General features: G+C 36.9%; 1 protein-coding gene and 1 pseudogene across 2 annotated transcripts in view; both read right to left on the bottom strand.

Annotated features, from left to right (window-relative positions):
- RAB6A (RAB6A, member RAS oncogene family) overlaps positions 1 to 18,596 on the bottom strand; it is a 77,091-nt gene that overhangs the window by 42,692 nt on the left and 15,803 nt on the right. For both annotated transcript variants that reach the window (XM_059930839.1, XM_059930838.1), the window contains exon 2: positions 1,928 to 1,986. In XM_059930839.1, coding sequence (XP_059786822.1) covers positions 1,928 to 1,986 — 59 coding nt within the window. The remainder of the gene's footprint in view (positions 1 to 1,927; positions 1,987 to 18,596) is intronic.
- On the bottom strand, positions 6,186 to 11,530 carry LOC132369508 (zeta-crystallin-like; annotated as a pseudogene).

The raw sequence follows: 18,596 nt of genomic DNA, 5'->3' as shown, positions 1-18,596 counted from the left end.
GGGAATTCCCCTGATTTTGTCCTTTATTCTATTCATATAGCGTATTACATCACTTTCTGTATGTTAAACCAACCTTGCAATCTTGGTACTAACCTACCAATCCTACTTGGTAAATGGTATAGAACCCTTTTTATTAGTTACCAGATTCAGTTCAGTATTATTTTGCTGAGGACTATTGTGTTTATATTCATAAAGGATATTAGTCTGTAGTTTTATTTTTGATGACTTTGCCTGGTTTGGGTATGAGAGTCATACTGACCTCATGGGATAAGTTGGGAAGTATGTCTTCCTCTTCTGTTTTTGGAAGTTTATGAAGTATTAGTGTTGTTCTTTAAATATTTCATAGAATTGACCAGTGAAGCCATCTAGTCCTGCGATTTTCTTTGTAAGAAGTTTTTTGATTGCTAACTCTATCTACTTATTATAGGTATATTCAAATTTTCTATTTCTTCTTGAGTTAGTTTTGGTAGTTTGTATCTTTCTTGGAATTTATCCATTTCATCTAGGTTATCTAATTTGTTGGCATATAACTGTTCACAGTATTCCCTTATAATCCTGTTTATTTCTGTAAGGTCTTCTCCTTCACTCCTGATTTTAATAATTTGAGCCTTCTTTTTTCTTGATTAGTCTAACTTTAGGTTTGTCAATTTTGCTGATCTTCTCTAAGAACCACTTTTGGTTTCACTGAATTTCTTGTTTTTCTGTTCTCTCTTCCATATATTTCTGCTCTAATCTTTATTAGCTACTGAATTAAGCACGTCTTTATTTTCTGTATTTTTGTTGTCCTGACACCTGGGGCCTTCCTTATACTGGAGGGACTGGCCATCCCAGGGTTTGCCAATTCCTAGAGAAGTAAAACTTGCCTGTGGAGGGCCTTTCATATGAAAACCAACCAATCCAAACCCATAACCCAACCACCTCCTCTATCACACTCAGGGTCATTACTCCCCTGCCCTAATCACACTAGGGCCAAGTAGCAGACAACTAGGAACAGCCCCTACAGCCCAGAGACCAGTGAAATTACTTGAAGTAGGCAATACTATATTTCCTCACCTGGTCTTACCCATCCTTCCCACAGAAATCACAATAAAGGCTAGTGCCTATATTTCCTGCCCGCCCCCCCTTCACCTCCTGACCAATACCAGTACTTCTTCCATGTGCCCCCCTCCTATGGTCTGGAGTGTCCCTTCCTCTTGAGATCTGTGAGTATAGTAAACTATCTTTACAATGGCCATCATCTCCTGATATGTCGGCCTCACCACACCTGAATAATAAAACCTACATTTTAAAGTAGCTTCTTACTTCTGCTTGCTTTAGGTTTACTTTTCTTTTTCTAGTTTCTTAGGATAGAAGATTAAATTACTGATTTAATGTATCTTTTCTTTTCCTTATAACACTGTTTTAGCTGTATCCCATAAGTTTTGGTATGCTGTGGGTTTTTTTTTTTTATTTATCTCGAAGTATTTTTCTAATTTCCCTTGTGACTGTCTTTGACCCACTGGTTATTTAGGAATGAGTTATTTAATTTTCCACATATGTGTGAACTTCCCAAATCTCCTTCTGTTAATGATTTCTAATTATAGTACTCACTTATTCTTGACTTCAAGTATAGATGAAAATGTCATAGAATCCTAGACTTGGAGGAAATCTCTCCAAGAGAATAGCTATAATCACTCTTACTTCTATCCCAGATGGTATTAGCAATAATCTTTCAATAGACTTTGGAACAGAAGCTAAAGAAATCAAATGAAAAAGTTGAGGACTATGAGCATCATCAGTTATACTTCGTATTTATATAGAATTTTACAGATTACAGAAAATGCTTTTATATCCATGTCTGAATGTAAATAAATGCATTTTTAAAAGGACCTTGAGTATTACTTGTAACACATAAAAGACAACTAGTAGGTTGGCAAAAACAAAATACCTGATAGGTGTTGTCAAAACTGTCATACATGAATCTGGTAATCAGTGATGTCTTTCCAACTGAAATGAAAAGAAAAAAAAGATTGATTCAGTTAACACATTAAATTGGGTTCTCAAGCAATTTTTCTACAGAGAACTGCAATTCAATTCATTGGGAAATATCTGCAATGGTTCTACTAACAATAATTTACAAACATACAGCCCTGAGTTTGTTGAAATGTTTTTCTTTAATAACAGATAATCTCGGGACTTCCTTGGTGGTCCAGTGGGTAAGACTCTGCGCTCCCAATGCAGGGGGCCTGGGTTCGATCCTGGTTGGGGAACTAGATCCCACATGCATGCTGCAACTAAGAAGCCCACAGGCCGCAACTAATAAGCCCACATGCCGCAAACAGAGCCCACATGTTGCAACTAAACATGCTGCAATGAAGATCCCGTGTGCCGCAACTAAGACTCAGCGCAGCCAAAACAACTAAATAAGTTCTTCTTCCCCACCCCCCTTCCTCTTCCTCTCCTCCTCCTTATAAAAAAAACCCAGGCAAACAAACAAACAAAAGATAATCTCTCAAATTGAGAGCACAGGTAAAAGAATATTTATTGATTTAAGAGGTGAGGAAAATGAAGAGAAAAGATGGAGGAAAACAATCAGTTATGCTGACATCTCTAATTCACAAAAGGCAAGCAGATATTTACTTGAGCCCTAACAAAAAGAACTAGGATTACACTGGGAAGAAATTATAGTTAACTTCCTGGACAGTAACCTGGGGAAAAAGAGGGTCAGGTCCACTTCATTCAGTGAATCAAAGCTTAATCTCGGGAAGTATAAAAACTAAATATGAAGAGTTCTAGGAGAGGTATGAGGGCTGCAAGAACTCGACTGTTTAAGAGTAAGAATGAAATGACATGGAAAATTGTTTTGAAACTCATTTCAGGATCCGATCTCTATTCTTTGGCAGGGCAATCCCAAAGATTCATAATACTACTTTGTATTGGTATTTTTAAATTAATCCACATGAAAGTGCCACTAGGTAGAAAATAGTGGTATACTGCCAATATCCTTACCAATGGGCACAGTGTTCAAGGGCAAGAACCATATCTAATTTTCCTATATCTCCAGTAGCTTGACATAGATTCAATAAATACTAAATGAATACAAGAAATTATATCAATTAGAAAAGAACTGAGCAAATAAATATCTCAAATGCTCTCCCAAATGTAAATATTTTGGGGAGAAAAAAACCAATACCTAGTCACTCATATTTTTGTATGAATTTAAGTAACTTTTTTTAAAATAAAAAATATATTTATTTATTTATTTTTTTTTGGCTGTGTTGGGTCTTCGTTGCTGTGTGCAGGCTTTCCCTAGTTGCGGCGAGCAAGGGCTACTTTTTGTTGCGGTGCACGGGCTTCTCATTGCAGTGGCTTCTCTTGTTGTGGATCACAGGTTCTAGGCACGTGGGCTTCAGCAGTTGTAGCACGCAGGCCCTAGAGTGCGTGGGCTTCAACAGTTGTGGCACATGGGCTCAGTAGTTGTGGCGCACAGGCTTAGTTGCTCCGTGGCATGTGGGATCTTCCCGGACCAGGGATTGAACCTGTGTCCCCTTCATTGGCTGGTGGATTCTTAACCACTGCACCACCAGGGAAGTCCCTCATTGTAGTTTTGATTTGCATTTCTCTAATAATTAGCGATGTTGAGCATCTTTTCATGTACTTCTTGGCCATCTGTATGTCTTCATTGGAGAAATGTCTATTTAGGTCTTACACGCATTTTTTGATCGGATTGTTTTTTTGATATTGAGCCATATGAGCTGTTTGTAAATTTTGGAGATTAATCCCTTGTTGGTCAGGATGCATCATTTGCAAATACCTTCTTCCATTCTCTGGGTTGCCTTTTTGTTTTGTTTATAGTTTGCTGTGCAAAAGCTTTTGAGTTTAATTAGGTCCCATTTGTTTGTTTTTATTTCCATTACTCTAGGAGATGGATCGAAAAAGATATTGCTGCAATTTATGTCAAACAGTGTTCTGCCTATATTTTCCTCCAAGAATTTTATAGTATCTGGTCTTTCACTTAGGTCTTTAATCCATTTTGAGTTTATTACGGTGTTAAAAAATGTTCTAATTTCATTTTTTTTTACCTGTAGCTGTCCAGTTTTCCCAGCACCATTCATTGAAGAGACTGTCTTTTCTCCATCGTACAGTCTTGCCTCCTTTGTCATAGATTAATTGACCACAGGTTCATGGGTTTATTTCTGGGCTTTCTATACTGTTCCATTGATCTATAGTTCTATTTTTGTGCCAGTACCATACTGTTTTGATGACTGTAGCTTTTTAGTATAGTCTGAAGTCAGGGAGCCTGATTCCTCCAGTTCCATTTTTCTTTCTCAAGATTGCTTTGGCTATTCAGAGTCTTTTGTGTTGCCATACAAATTTTAAGATTTTTTTGTTCTAGTTCTGTGAAAAATGCAATTGGTAATTTGATAGGGATTGCAATGAATCTGTAGATTGCCTTGGGTAGCTCTGTCATTTTGACAATATTGATTCTTCCAATCTAAGAACATGGTATATCTCTCCATCTGTTTGTGTTGTCTTTGATTTCTTTCATCAGCGTTTTATAGTTTTCGGAGTGCAGGTCTTTTTCCTCCTTAGGTAGGTTTATTCCTAGGTATTTTATTCTCTTTGATGTAATGGTAAATGGGATTTTTCCCTTTAATTTCTCTTTCTGATCTTTCGTTGTTAGTGTACAGAAATGCAACAGATTTCTGTGAAATTATTTTGTATCCCGCAACTTTACCAAATTCACTGATGAGCTTCTGTAGTTTTCTAGTAGCATCTTTAGGATTTTCTATGTATAGTATCATGTCATCTGCAAAAAGTGACAGTTTTACTTCTTTTCCAATTTGGATTCCCTTTATTTTTTCTTCTCTGACTGCTGTGGCTGGGACTTCCAAAACTATGTTAAATAAAAGTGGCGAGAGTGGACATCCTTGTCTTGTTCCTGATCTTAGAGGAAATGCTTTCAGCTTTTCACCGTTGAGTATGATGTCAGTTGCAGATCTGTCATACATGGCCTTTATTATGTTGAGGTATGTTCTCTCTATACCCACTTTCTGGAGATTTTTATCATAAATGGGTGTTGAATTTTGTCAAAAGCCTTTTCTGCATCTATTGAGATGATCATATGGCTTGTATTCTTCAATCTGTTGACGTGGTGAATCACACTGATTGATTTGCAGATACTGAAAAATCCTTGCATCCCTAGGATAAATCACACTTGATCATGGTTATGATCCTTTTAATGTATTGTTGGATTTCTTTTGCTAGTATTTTGTTGAGTTTTGCATCTCTCTCTGTTCATCAGTGATATTGGTGATGGTTGCACAACTCTGTGAATATACTAAAAACTACTGAATTGTACACTTTAAATGAGTGAATTGTATATGATTATTTTAAAAAACTTTTAATTTCCTCTAGAATTTATTGCAGTTACCATGTTATAACAAAAGCAGATCATTCTTAATGTGTTAATTTCGTTTATACATTTAAATAAAAATATATGATCCCCATCACATAAACAGATAATTCTAAATCTACTTTGAAGTTTAATCAATCAATAAGTATCTTTTTGGAAATTGTACCTAGTATCATATTATACCAAAGATAAGACTGCTGTCCTCACAGAATACATGGATCATTGGTAATCAATCTTTAAACTAGTGAATGTCATTAATACATTGGGAAATATTGGAAAACTAACAAATTTATCTAGACATTGTTTATCTTGCCCTTCTGACAGACTTGTAGATCTAGATGAGATTAGTTTGGAAATGGGGTCTCGTTTAGTCCAGAAAATCTTCAAAGTCCAATATAGTTCTCAGCTAATCAGAGACTAAAGAAGCTTTATAAGGAGAAGTAGGCTTGGAAATCAACCAGTCTTATTTTGAATTAGCATGTTTTAGTCAAAGTATGGAATTAATGATCAAGTATCAGTCAGGAATTTCTGTAATATACTCCAATGCCAAGTGACCACTAACATTCTATTTCCTACTATAATAATTCCTTGATGAGAGGTAGAAGGCAATATTCTTTATTGCCAGCTATAAAATAAATTGCACTCCAATACCTATGAGCTCTAAAGATAAATCTTTTTTTAAATATAAGAAACTCACTAAATCAAATGAATACTAATTAAAGCAAATGTAGTGTACATAAAACTGAGGTAAGAGACCTCTAATTACACAGGAAATCTATGAAATGTTTAATCATTTTAAGAGAAGAATTATTTTTCCAGTAGCCCCACTGTTTTGAATATCATCTTCATGAGCCTGGGCCACCTTCTCCAATGGAATCTGAGGCCCTAATACTGGTCTCAACCAACCAATTTCCATTCCGGCTTGAGGGCTGCTGGAAACTGCTGAAATTCCTCCTTGGTGGATGAATAGAGAGCAACTCCTATTATGCTAGATTCCTTTGCCATGGTGTCTCCCGTGGGTTTATTTCAACAGGACCTCTGCTGCCAACAACTATTACTCGTTCTCCATGTGACAAAGATTCAAATCATTGCTAAGATTTACATTAGCTAACATTTCAATAATCACATCAACTCCTTTTCACCAACAGATTTCTTAATTTTATCAATATAATTAGCTTCTTTGTGATTAAACACTTCGTGGGCCCCATTTTGCAAAACAGTGTTTTGTCCTTCCTCAGTACCAGCTGTGCCCAAAACCTTTAAGCCATAAGCTCTAGCAATCTGGCATGCTGCTATCCCAACTCCTCCACTAGCTCCATGAACCAGAACACTTTCTCCAGCTTTCACACAGGCACTGTGGAGCAGAGCTCAATAAGCAGTAAAATATGGGATACTGATGGCAGCTCCTTGTTTAAAGTCCAGTTTTTCCGGCAGTGTGTAAACAGGGTAATTGGCTGCTAGAGCATACTCTGCGTAGCCCCCAGAGATCGTGCTGGTAGTGAAAACTCTGTCACCTTTCTTGAAAGCAGATACACATTCTCCAACAGCTTCTATTATCCCAGCCACATCTAATCCAGGAGTATAAGGTAGAAGTGGTTTTCTACTGTAGGTACAAGAGTGAATTTGTGTGTCCACTGGGTTTACACTACACGCTTGGACTTTGATTAGAACCTGATGGTCTTTCGGAATCGGTACGGCAACATTCGACTGGAGTTTCATCACTTCTGGTCCACGAATTAAAAAACTCTAATAGCAGGCTTCCTTGGGGGCGCAGTGGTTGAGAATCTGCCTGCCAATGCAGGGGACAAGGGTTCGAGCCCTGGTCTGGGAAGACCCCACATGCCGCGGAGCAACTAGGCCCGTGAGCCACAACTACTGAGCCTGCGCATCTGGAGCCTGTACTCCGCAACAAGAGAGGCCGCGATAGTGAGAGGCCCGCGCACCGTGATGAAGAGTGGCCCCTGCTTGCCGCAACTAGAAAGAAAAGCCCTCGCACAGAAACGAAGACCCAACACAGCCAATAAATAAATAATTAATTAATTAAAAAACAAAAAAAACCTCTAATAGCTCTTATCAACCTCTGTTCCGTCACCATGGTGCTCTAGATACGAGTTCTAGAGTGGGAAATCAAAATCTGCGAGAGCTCCTCAGATTCCAGGGAAAAAAGGGCTGTGTGATGTACGATTTCATCTCAATAAAGCTGTTATTAAAAATCTATCATGGATTTCCCTGGTGACTCAGTGGTTACGAATCCCCCTGCCAATGCAAGGGACGCCTAGAGCCCGTGCTCCACAACAACAGAAGCCACCGCAATGAGACACCTGCACACCACAATGAAGAGTAACCCCCGCTCGCCACAACTAGAGAAAGCCCGCGCACATCAACGAAGGCCCAACACAGCCATAAATAAATAAATAAATAGACAGATAAATAAAATCCATCGTGGTGATTATTGTACAACAATGTGAAATACTTAATGCCACTGAACTGTACACATAGAAATAAGTTAAAATGGTAAATTTTACTATGTATAATAATTTTAATACTGGAGCACCAAAGATAACTAAAAAAAAGGGCTGATAATATATTAAAGATTAGAGGAACTAATTATCGGGCCTCTAGAAGACCAAGGTATACTAATTTGAGAGATAACTTCTGTAAGTGGTAAAGTAATTCCTCACATAATATACTCTTCAAGAGTACTTAGGATTCAAAGATTATAAGACTAATGTTTGCATAAAAGGAGAAGTCTCAATTATTCTACAACCTATATAAATGAACATTTATGAACTGCTTCATAATCTGGTCAGTTATATTGGTCAGATAATACTGAAACAGAGAAGATATTTATATTTTCTAATTTTTCCCCCCAAAATAAGCCCTTATAAAAGATTAATGTGCTATGATAATAATAGTACCTTAAATCAGATGCTATGATTTTAGTAAGAGTTAAGCATAAAAATACAACAACCACACAAAAACAACACTATCTGTAGTCCATCATGGTAACGAAGACACCTGAAAAAGGTACCTAGGGACCACAGCAAAAAAGCTCAGCTGCAAGCAAAACTCACTGCAATATCACAGCTAAGATGTCTCACCTAGGTGATGCAATTCTACAGCAAAAGAGAAAATCAATTAAACCAAGCTAACATTACTCCAATGCAGCAAACCTAGTCAACAACACTGAAGTTCAATAAAGTTAGTAGCTTTTCTCTAAAGACCTAAATTGAATAAAGATTTCGTTTTTCCTAAAGCTTAAAAAAAAAAAAAAAGGAAGAAATGGAATATTACTCAGCCATAAAAAGAAATGAAATTGAGTTATTTGTAGTGAGGTGGATGGACCTAGAGTCTGTCATACAGAGTGAAGCAAGTCAGAAAGAGAAAAACAAATACTGTATGCTAACACATATATATGGAATCTAAAAAAAAAAAAAAAGGTTCTGAAGAACCTAGGGGTAGGATAGAAATAAAGAAGCAGACGTAGAGAATGGACTTGAAGACACGGGGAGGGGGAAGAGTAAGCTGGGATGAAGTGAGAGAGTGACATGGACATATATACACTACCAAATGTAAAACAGATAGCTAGTGGGAAGCAGTCGCATAGCACAGGGAGATCAGCCCGGTGCTTTGTGACTACCTAGAGGGGTGGGATAGGGAGGATGGGAGGGAGATGCAAGAAGGAGAAGATATGGGGATATATGTATATGTAGAGCTGATTCACTTTGTTATAAAGCAGAAACTAACACACCATTGTAAAGCAATCATATTCCAATAAAGATGATTTAAAAAAAAAAAGAAGAAGAAGAGAACTACAACTACACTTGTACAATCACATTCAAAAACGGGGAGAATGAATTTGGTTGTATAAAATATTTGCTGAATAAGTAATTTCACATCTATGGCTCAAAAGTTGTTTTTTAATAAGTATGATTTATTTCTTTATAATAATATTTATGTTAAAGGCATTAGACCTATGATATGAGTTTCCAAGATGATGAAATGGAGACATCCAAAGTAAAAACAAAAATATTTGACTACACAAAACGTGAAGACAGAAAAGATATTCACATAAAGGTAACGACCCACTGGCTACTCTTATCAAAGATGAATAAAACATAAACAAATATATTAATTCTTGGATGGCTACTATTTCTCACTTCATTCCAAAACTTCCAAGTGCTAGGAAACAAGGAGGTTGGAGGATGAGAATGAAAAACAAATGTAAGTAAGGCCTTGAATGCAAAGGAGCTTACAACGGCTGAAAGAGGGTGAACAAGAGAATAAAACACTGTGCAAAGAAAGTGTCCATCCTCTATACTCCCAGAGATACCTTTCAACAATTTATAAACATTCCAAGGCTCCCCAGTCTCCATAAGCTAAAGATCCTTAGCAGGCATTCAAACTTGAGCTTAGCCTTTCTAGTCTCATCTCCTAACCTTGCCAAACACAAATACCATCTGACAATGATGGACAGCTATTGGTTATTCTTCAAGCATAACAGGTTCCTTGGAGCCTCTGAGATTTTGCTTATGTAACCCAGTTTTGTGGAACTTTTCTTTCCTGGTTACATTATGAACTTATGAACTCAGTACCAGATGTGGTTCTGCCTGGAGGAGAGAAAAACTAAATTACCTCTCAAAACTACTTTCAGCCAAGCTCCCTGGTGGCCTAATGGTTAGGATTCCAGGCTTTCACTGCCATGGCCCAGGTTCAATCCCTGTTCAGGGAACTCAGATTCCCGCAAGGCATGCGGAGCGACCAAAAAAAAAAAAAAAAAAAAAAATTACTTTCAGCCTAAGATTGTATTTCTAGAAGTATTTTAGATGGCAGCAGGGCTTTTATTTTATTCCTACAACAAAGTTAACATTCATCTATGAATGTATCTTAAGGATAAAATGACGAGTTAGACTAATTAAAAAAGATACATGCATCCCAATGTTCATAGCAGCACTAGCCAAGACATGGAAGCAACCAAAATGTCCATCGACAGATGAATGGATAAAGAAGATGTGGTACATATACACAATGAAATACTACCCAGTCATCAAAATGAATGAAATAATGCCATTTACAGCAACATGGATGGACCTATCATACTAAGTAAGTGAAGTAAGTCAGAAAGAGAAAGACAAATACCAAATGATATCACTTATATATAGAATCTAAAATATGATACAAATGAACTTATTTACAAAACAGAAACAGACTCACAGACTTAGAAGACAAGCTTATGGTTATCAAAGGGGAAAAGGGGCTGGGGGAGGGATAAATTACGAGTTTGGGATTAGCAGATACAAATTACTATATATAAAATAAACAAAAAGGTCCTAGGGACTTCCCTGGTGGCGCAGGGGTTAAGAATCCGCCTACCAATGCAGGGGACATGGGTTCGATCCATGGTCCGGGAAGATCCCACAGGCCGCAGAGCAACTAAGCCCGTGCACCACAAATACTGAGCCTGTGTTCTAGAGCCCACAAGCCACAACTACTGAGCCCGCAAGCCACAACTACTCAAGCCCGTGTGCCTAGAGCCCGTGCTCCGCAACAAGAGAAGCCACCTCAATGAGAAGCCCACACACCGCAACAAAGAGTAGCCCCCGCTCACCCCAACTAGAGAAAGCCTACGTGCAGCAACGAACACCCAATGCAACCATAAATAAATAAGTAAGTAAGTAGGTCCTATTGTACAGCACAGGGAACTATATTCAATATCCTGTAATAAACCATAATGGAAAAGAATATATATACATACATACATGCATACGTATATATAACTGAATCACTTTGCTATACACCAGAAACTAACACAAATCAACTATACTTCAATACAAAAAATGTTTTTAAAAAGATGACTTGGAAATAATCTGTACCCTCAAAGAACAGTTCAGTGGGAAGTTCAAAATAAGTACTAGCATAAGACTAGCTTCTCCAGCATTAACTTTACTCAAAAACTTTTTAAGTCTAAGTGTAGAAAAGCATGATCCACTCCTTCTTACGGGGAAAAATAAGAAAAAAATGGCAATATAAGGAACTTAACTCATATTATCTTGTTTGTGCATTTATTTACTAGTTTACCTCTCCTAACTTACAAATGATAAGCTGTAGAACAGGAACCTCATCTATCTTGTTCATGGCTATACTCAATGTTGGTCCCTGCCTAGCACTAAATGAAATAATCAATGAAAGAAACCATCAAGTAGACAGCATTCACTAAGGTTGTCCAGAGTCTGCATTCTTGGAAAAATGAAAGTAGATATAGCTCACAGGGGCACACTTATGATAAAACTCAGTGAACTGAGGTTTTAGAACCAGAAGGCCAACTTCACTAATTAATTTAAGAAATAACTTTCGTAAGGATGGAAATATTCAGGTCAATATAACTAGCAATTTTTCTCATTCAAGCTGTACACTTAAGATTCATATGCTTTTCTATATGTTACATTTCAATAAAAAGTTTTCCTTGTAAAAAAAAAATCTAAACAATCACTCTCTGAAATAATATCTTATGGGGTTTTACACACACACACACACACACACACTTAAAGTACACATAGTAAGTCAAGTCAGAAGGAAGAATGGTAAGTAGAATTAGACTGCCAAGGTCCCTGCACTGTCCAGAAGGGTAAAGGAATCAATTACCTGTAAACTTTTTAAAGTCATGGCTGCATGCCACAACTTCTGGGCTAATCACAAAAAGAAAAAGAAAAAAAAATTGTATAATTTCCCAATTAATAAAGAATATGGAATAATTTTTTAAAAGACTACAAATTCAAATAACACAAGAAGAGGAAAAGAAACACTCAGGACAAAAAGAAAGCACACTGAGAAGATGGTAGATTTATTTTAAATCCAAATATATAATTATATTAAATGTAAATGTACTAATGTTCCAATTTTAAAAACAATTATCAGACCGGACAAACACAAAACTTAACTAGATGACTACTAAGCCACATCTGAAACATAAGAATACAAAAATGTTGAAAGTAAAAAGATAGAGGGACTTCCCTGGTGGCGCAGTGGTTAAGAATCTGCCTGCCAATGCAGGGGACATGGGTTCAAGCCCTGGTAGGTCAGGGAACTAAGATTCCCATATGCCGGGCAGGGCAGCCAAAATAAATTAATTAATTAAAAAGGACAGAAAAATATAAATACTATGAAAACATTAGCCAAAATAAAGATGGTATACCTATACTAACATCAAAGTAAACTTTAGGGCAAAAAGCATTACTAGAAATAGTGGAACACTTGATGACGATAAAAGGTTGAAGTCACCAAGAACACAATAACAATTCCAGGGACTTCCCTGGATGTCCAGTGGTTAAGAATCTGTGCTTCCACTGCAGGGGGCACAGGTTCGATCCCTGGTTGGGGAACTAAGATCCTGCATGCCACGTGGTGTGGCCAGAAAAAAAGTCTCAAAAACCTATAAGTTAAAAATGGAAAAACTACAAGGATACATATACAGAGCCACAATCATCATGGAAAATTTTAACATACCTCTCTCAATAACAGAATAGACAAAAATTCGATAAAGACACACAATATTTGAACCACTTGATTAACAAAACTGATCTAGTGATCATATATTGAATTCTGCACCTAACAAATTCATTCTTTTCGGGCACAAAGGGAATATTTATTAAAACTGACATAACATATGGACCATAAAGAAAAATATCAAGAAAATTAAAAACAGTGAAAATATATTCTCTGACCACAGTACGATTAAAGTAGAAATCAAAAATATAAAGAAAACTAGAAAGTCCCCAAGTGTTTCAAAATAATATACTTCTAATAACCAATGAGTCAAAGGAGAAATCAAAATAGAAATTAGAAAGCATTTTGTACTGAATGACAAAAATACTGCAGAGCAAATCTCCAAAACACTACTATAATAGTACTTAAAGGGAAATTTATACAATTACACACACACACACACTTATATGAGCATATATTAGGGGAAAAAAAAAAAAAACTAAACATGAGCTATATATCCCTCTCTCAAGAAGTTGGAAAAGACCAGCAAAATAAACCAAAGAAACTATAAGAAAGGAAATAAAGAGCAGAAATAAAACAGAAAACACACAATTGAGAGTCAACAAGGCTGACCAAGGCTGTTTAAGTTCTTTGAACAAAAAACTATTAAATTGGGTTTCCCTGGTGGTGCAGTGGTTGAGAATCTGCCTGCCAATGCAAGGGACACGGGTTCGAGCCCTGGTCTGGGAAGATCCCACATGCCGTGGAGCAACTAGGCCCGTGAGCCACAACTACTGAGCCTGTGCGTCTGGAGCCTGTGCTCAGCAACAAGAGAGGCCGCGACAGTGAGAGGCCCGCACACCGCGATGAAGAGTGGCCCCTGCTTGCCGCAACTAGAGAAAGCCCTCGCACAGAAACAAAGATCCAACACAGCCAAAAATAAATAAATAAATAAATAAAATTAAAATTAAAAAAAAAAACAACTATTAAATTTATAAACCTCCAGTAAGTCTTACCAAGAAGAAATGAAAGGTACAGATAACCAGTATTAGAAATTAATGAAGCATGATTACAGATCCTGCAGACATAAAAACATGAGTAATATGAGTAATCTGCACTAATAAATTTGAAACAGTAGATGAAATGTACAAAGTCCTAGAAAAATAAGAAAAAAGAAAATCTTAAAGAAATTGAAGCTCTATTTTAAAAACCTTCCCCAGGGTTGCAAAGGCCAGAATTGCCAAGCCATTCTTAAATAAAAAGAATAAGGTGGGAGGATTTTCTCTCTGGTAAATCAGTAATTTTTATATTAAGTTATAGTGAGTAAGTTTTGTATTGTTGCAAGGGTAGACAAAGCATTTAGCAGAATAGAAATTCCAGAACCAGGTCAATGAATTTATAGACAGTTGGTCATTATAAAACCGACATGGCAGAGCACTGAGGAAAAGAAATGTTTTTAAATACATGATGTTGGGATAATTACATATCCACACTGAAAAAAATTAAACCTGACATCTATTTCATAGTACACACAAAGATCAATTTCAGTTGGATCATAAACCTGAATGTGAAAGGCAAAGCAAAACAAAACACAAAAAACAAAACAAAATTTCTAAAATATAATAGAGGAGACTATCTTCATTACTCAGGCTATGGAAAAACTTCTAAATGGGACACAAAAATCACAGATTTTTATAGATTGATACATCTATCTACATTAAAACTAACATTTTCTGTTCATTAAAAAGTTGTCATTAAGAGTGAAAAAAGCAAGCAATCATAGGTTGGTCTGTTCAAAAAAAAAATACACCTTTTGTTTTTCTTTATGGAGAATAAAGGACACATGCTTTGAAGGAGGATGAAGCAACAGTTTAATAAGACTATCATAGTGTCTGTGTTACAGATTAAAAGTCTTTCTCTAAACTGTGAGTGTAGTTTCTTTAATGTGCACCTTAACTTTTCTACAGCAAAATTTAAGCAAATAAGTTTTGACTTTGGAAAAACATTTCTCAATAATACAATAATGAAGTAATCAAAAGTAAAAACCCAAGAAAGAAAAACAAAGCTCGAAAATACCCTCCCTTCAACTCTAGTAAAACACATTTTCCAGCATACCAATTTTTTTAAAAATTACAATAAATAAAGAAACTAAAGTCTTTGCTCTCATGGGGTTTAAAACTGGCAATACATATACCTTACAATACAAGTATATATCATTTAGGTATAGAGGATAAATTCTTTAATATTTTGTTCAAGGTAGTTTTTGTTTTGTTTTAAAGACAGAATCTCCAGGGACTTCCCTGGTGGTCCAATGAGTAAGACTTTGCACTCCCAATGCAGGGGGCCGGGGTTCGATCCCTGGTCAGGGAACTAGATCCCGCATGCATGCCGCAACTAAAAAAAAAAAAAAAAGATCCCGCGGGCCACAACTAAGACCCCACAACTAAGACTAAGACCCATTCATTCATGCATGAATGAATGAATTTAAAAAAAAAGGCAGAATCTCCAAATAGTAGATCAGGATCTCAATGTCTCATCTGGTCAGCATTCAAGTTGTTGTATCTTCCTTGTATTGAGGGTAACCCAAAACTCCAGAGAAAGAGTATAGCCCACTTAGGTAGCTCTTTTACATTGTCCAAAGACATATTTTAGCACCCTTTCATATATTCCTACCCATTTATGATCAATACTTCTGGAAGCTATTTAGTTTCCGGAAATTAAAATAGCTCCTTTTCATAGAAAGATTAGACATATCTAATTTTAGAACAGCATTCCTTCTGTATTTGTATTTCTTCTGTATTCATTCAAATCTCTTCAGCTAAGCTTATTTCTCCAAAATAGTTTTCAAAATCCCTAACAGTACATTCTTTATATCCTCCTATATAAAGGCAATTTAAATGACCATTTCAATCAAAGCCTAACTAATCTTATCCTGAACACCGTGGCTATTCATTTTTCTTCCAACAATACTTTAACATTTGTACTTAATACTCCTGTGCCACCATACACACAAAACTTCATACAGCATTATGTTCTAATACTTTTCTTCCTGTCCCACTCCCAACCCATGCCATATAATTTATTCTGTATTATATAAATTTATTCAGTCATCAAGAAGTTCTGATAGGGCTTCCCTGGTGGCGCAGTGGTTGAGAATCTGCCTGCTAATGCAGGGGACACGGGTTCGAGCCCTGGTCTGGGAGGATCCCACATGCCGCGGAGCAACTAGGCCCGTGAGCCACAATTACTGAGCCTGCGCATCTGGAGCCTGTGCTCTGCAACAAGAGAGGCTGCGATAGTGAGAGGCCCGCACACCGCGATGAAGAGTGGCCCCTGCTTGCCACAACTAGAGAAAGCCCTCGCACAGAAACGAAGACCCAACACAGCAAAAATAAATAAATTAATTAATTAAAAAAAAATAAGTGTGAGCTACTAAAAATAACTACCATCCTGTAGGAAAATCCAAATGAATGTCTCCATTATTAAAAAAAAAAAAAAAAAAGAAGAAGTTCTGATAAAAGGAAGTATATATTGAGGCAAGGAAGACCAACTAAAACTAACAAGAATATTTAATTATCAACAAATATGGTTCTATACAATACAAATTAGAAAACTGTTAAGTATTGTAGGTATACTCCTGGTTCCGTCTGAGTATGCCTAGCTCTTCCAAGAAATCATTTCTCTGTTTAAAAAAGGAAATATCGGGGCTTCCCTGGTGGCGCAGTGGTTGAGAATCTGCCTGCCAATGCAGGGGACACGGGTTCGAGCCCTGGTCTGGGAAGATCCCACATGCCACGGAGCAACTAGGCCCGTGAGCCACAACTACTGAGCCTGTGCGTCTGGAGCCTGTGCTCTGCTACAAGAGAGGCCGCGATAGTGAGAGGCCCGCGCACCGCGACAAAGAGTGGCCCCCGCTTGCCGCCAACTGGAGAAAGCCCTCGCACAGGAACGAAGACCCAACACAGCCAAAAATAAATAAATAAAGAATTTTTTAAAAAATAAAAAAAATAAAAATAAAAAAGGAAATATCTCCAGGTGATTTCATAACCCACTCTTAATATTTCTACAACCTTTTCAGTCAGGAAATTCTTCCATATATATGACTTAAATTCACTATGTTTCATAGCACAGGGAGATCAGCTCAGTGCTTTGTGTCCACCTAGAGGGGCGGGATAGGGAGGATGGGAGGGAGATGCAAGAGGGAGGAGATATGGGGATCTATGTATACATATAGCTGATTCACTTTGTTATACATCAGAAACTAACACACCATTGTAAAGCAATTATACTCCAATAAAGATGTTAAAAAAAAAATTCACTGTTTCAGCTTAAGCCTTTCTCTTATTGTTCAGATCTTAGAATTGCAAATTAACAAGTTATTATCTTTTCTGTAAGATATTACAAATCCAAAGACTTTTTTCAGTTGTACTTTTGCCTTCTTGATGTGACTGGACAATTCTCATTTGAGTATCACATTTTAATTCCATGATTAAACAAACCTATGATTTTCCTTGTGTATAAGCAACATGTGAAGTGATTCTTATTACTTCTTATTCAGTGTCAGCCAGTAACACAATCATCAACAAAGCAAATTTTATCAAAGCCACTGAATTTTTAAACTTTCTTTTTTGTAATTAATTTATTTATTTTTGGCTGCGTAGGGTCTTCGGTGCTGCACACAGCCTTTCTCTAGTTGTGGCGAGCAGGGGCTACTCTTCGTTGTGGTGTTTCTCATTGTGGTGGCTTCTCTTGTTGCAGAGCACGGGCTCTAGGCACGCGGGCTTCTGTATTTGTGGCACACGGGCTCAGCAGTTGTGGCTCACAGGCTCTAGAGCGCAGGCTCAGTAGTTGTGGTGTACAGACTTAGTTGCTCCACGGCATGTGGGATCTTCCTGGACCAGGGATCAAACCCGTGCCCCTGCATTGGCAGGTGGATTCTTAACCACTGAGCCACCAGGGAAGTCCTCAAAGTCACTGAATTTTAAAACTAATTTGTTTATCTTACTCTCTACTTAACTGTAAGTTACATGTATTAAGAATTTTGTCATATAAATTACAAAAGTCCAGTATAGCAAAATACCTGAGAAACACTTAATCTTATCTAACATTTAGTTCATGTAGCTCAACTTTCCAGAGATGATTACAGTTTTTTCACTCTTATGGTTTTGGGAACACAAAAGTATCCTGTACTTTCTGCACATCTTCTACCTATACAAAATTTATCAAGGAAAGGTTGTATAGTTTAGTGTCTTAGTACTGGAGCTCTAGAACCAGGCTGTTGAGCTGAAACCCAAGTTTGGCCAGTTACTAACTGTATATACTACTGAGACAAGTTATTTAACCTATCTGTGCCTGAATTTCCTCATGGTAAAATAAGAATAACAGTAGTACCTATCTTATAGGAATATTTCAACTTTTTTTCATTGAAATATATTTGATTTCAATGTTGTGTTAGTTTCGGGTAACAGCAAAGTGACTGTTTTATATATATATATATTTTGTTGTTGTTGTTGTTGCTATATTCTTTTTCATTATAGCTTATTACAAGATACTGAATACAGTTCCCTGTGCTATACCGTAGGACTTTGTTGTTTATCTATTTTATATATAGTAGTTTGTATCTGCTAATCCCAAACTCCTAATTTATCCCTCCCCACCTTTCCCCCTTGGTAACCATAAGTTTGTTTTCTATGTCAACTTTTTATTTTACAGAAAAGTT

Source organism: Balaenoptera ricei, chromosome 8, assembly GCF_028023285.1.
Source record: "Balaenoptera ricei isolate mBalRic1 chromosome 8, mBalRic1.hap2, whole genome shotgun sequence".
In the NCBI taxonomy this organism is placed as follows: domain Eukaryota; kingdom Metazoa; phylum Chordata; class Mammalia; order Artiodactyla; family Balaenopteridae; genus Balaenoptera; species Balaenoptera ricei.
The sequence above is the reverse complement of the archived record's forward strand: the minus strand, read 5'-3'. Positions and strand labels throughout refer to the sequence as shown.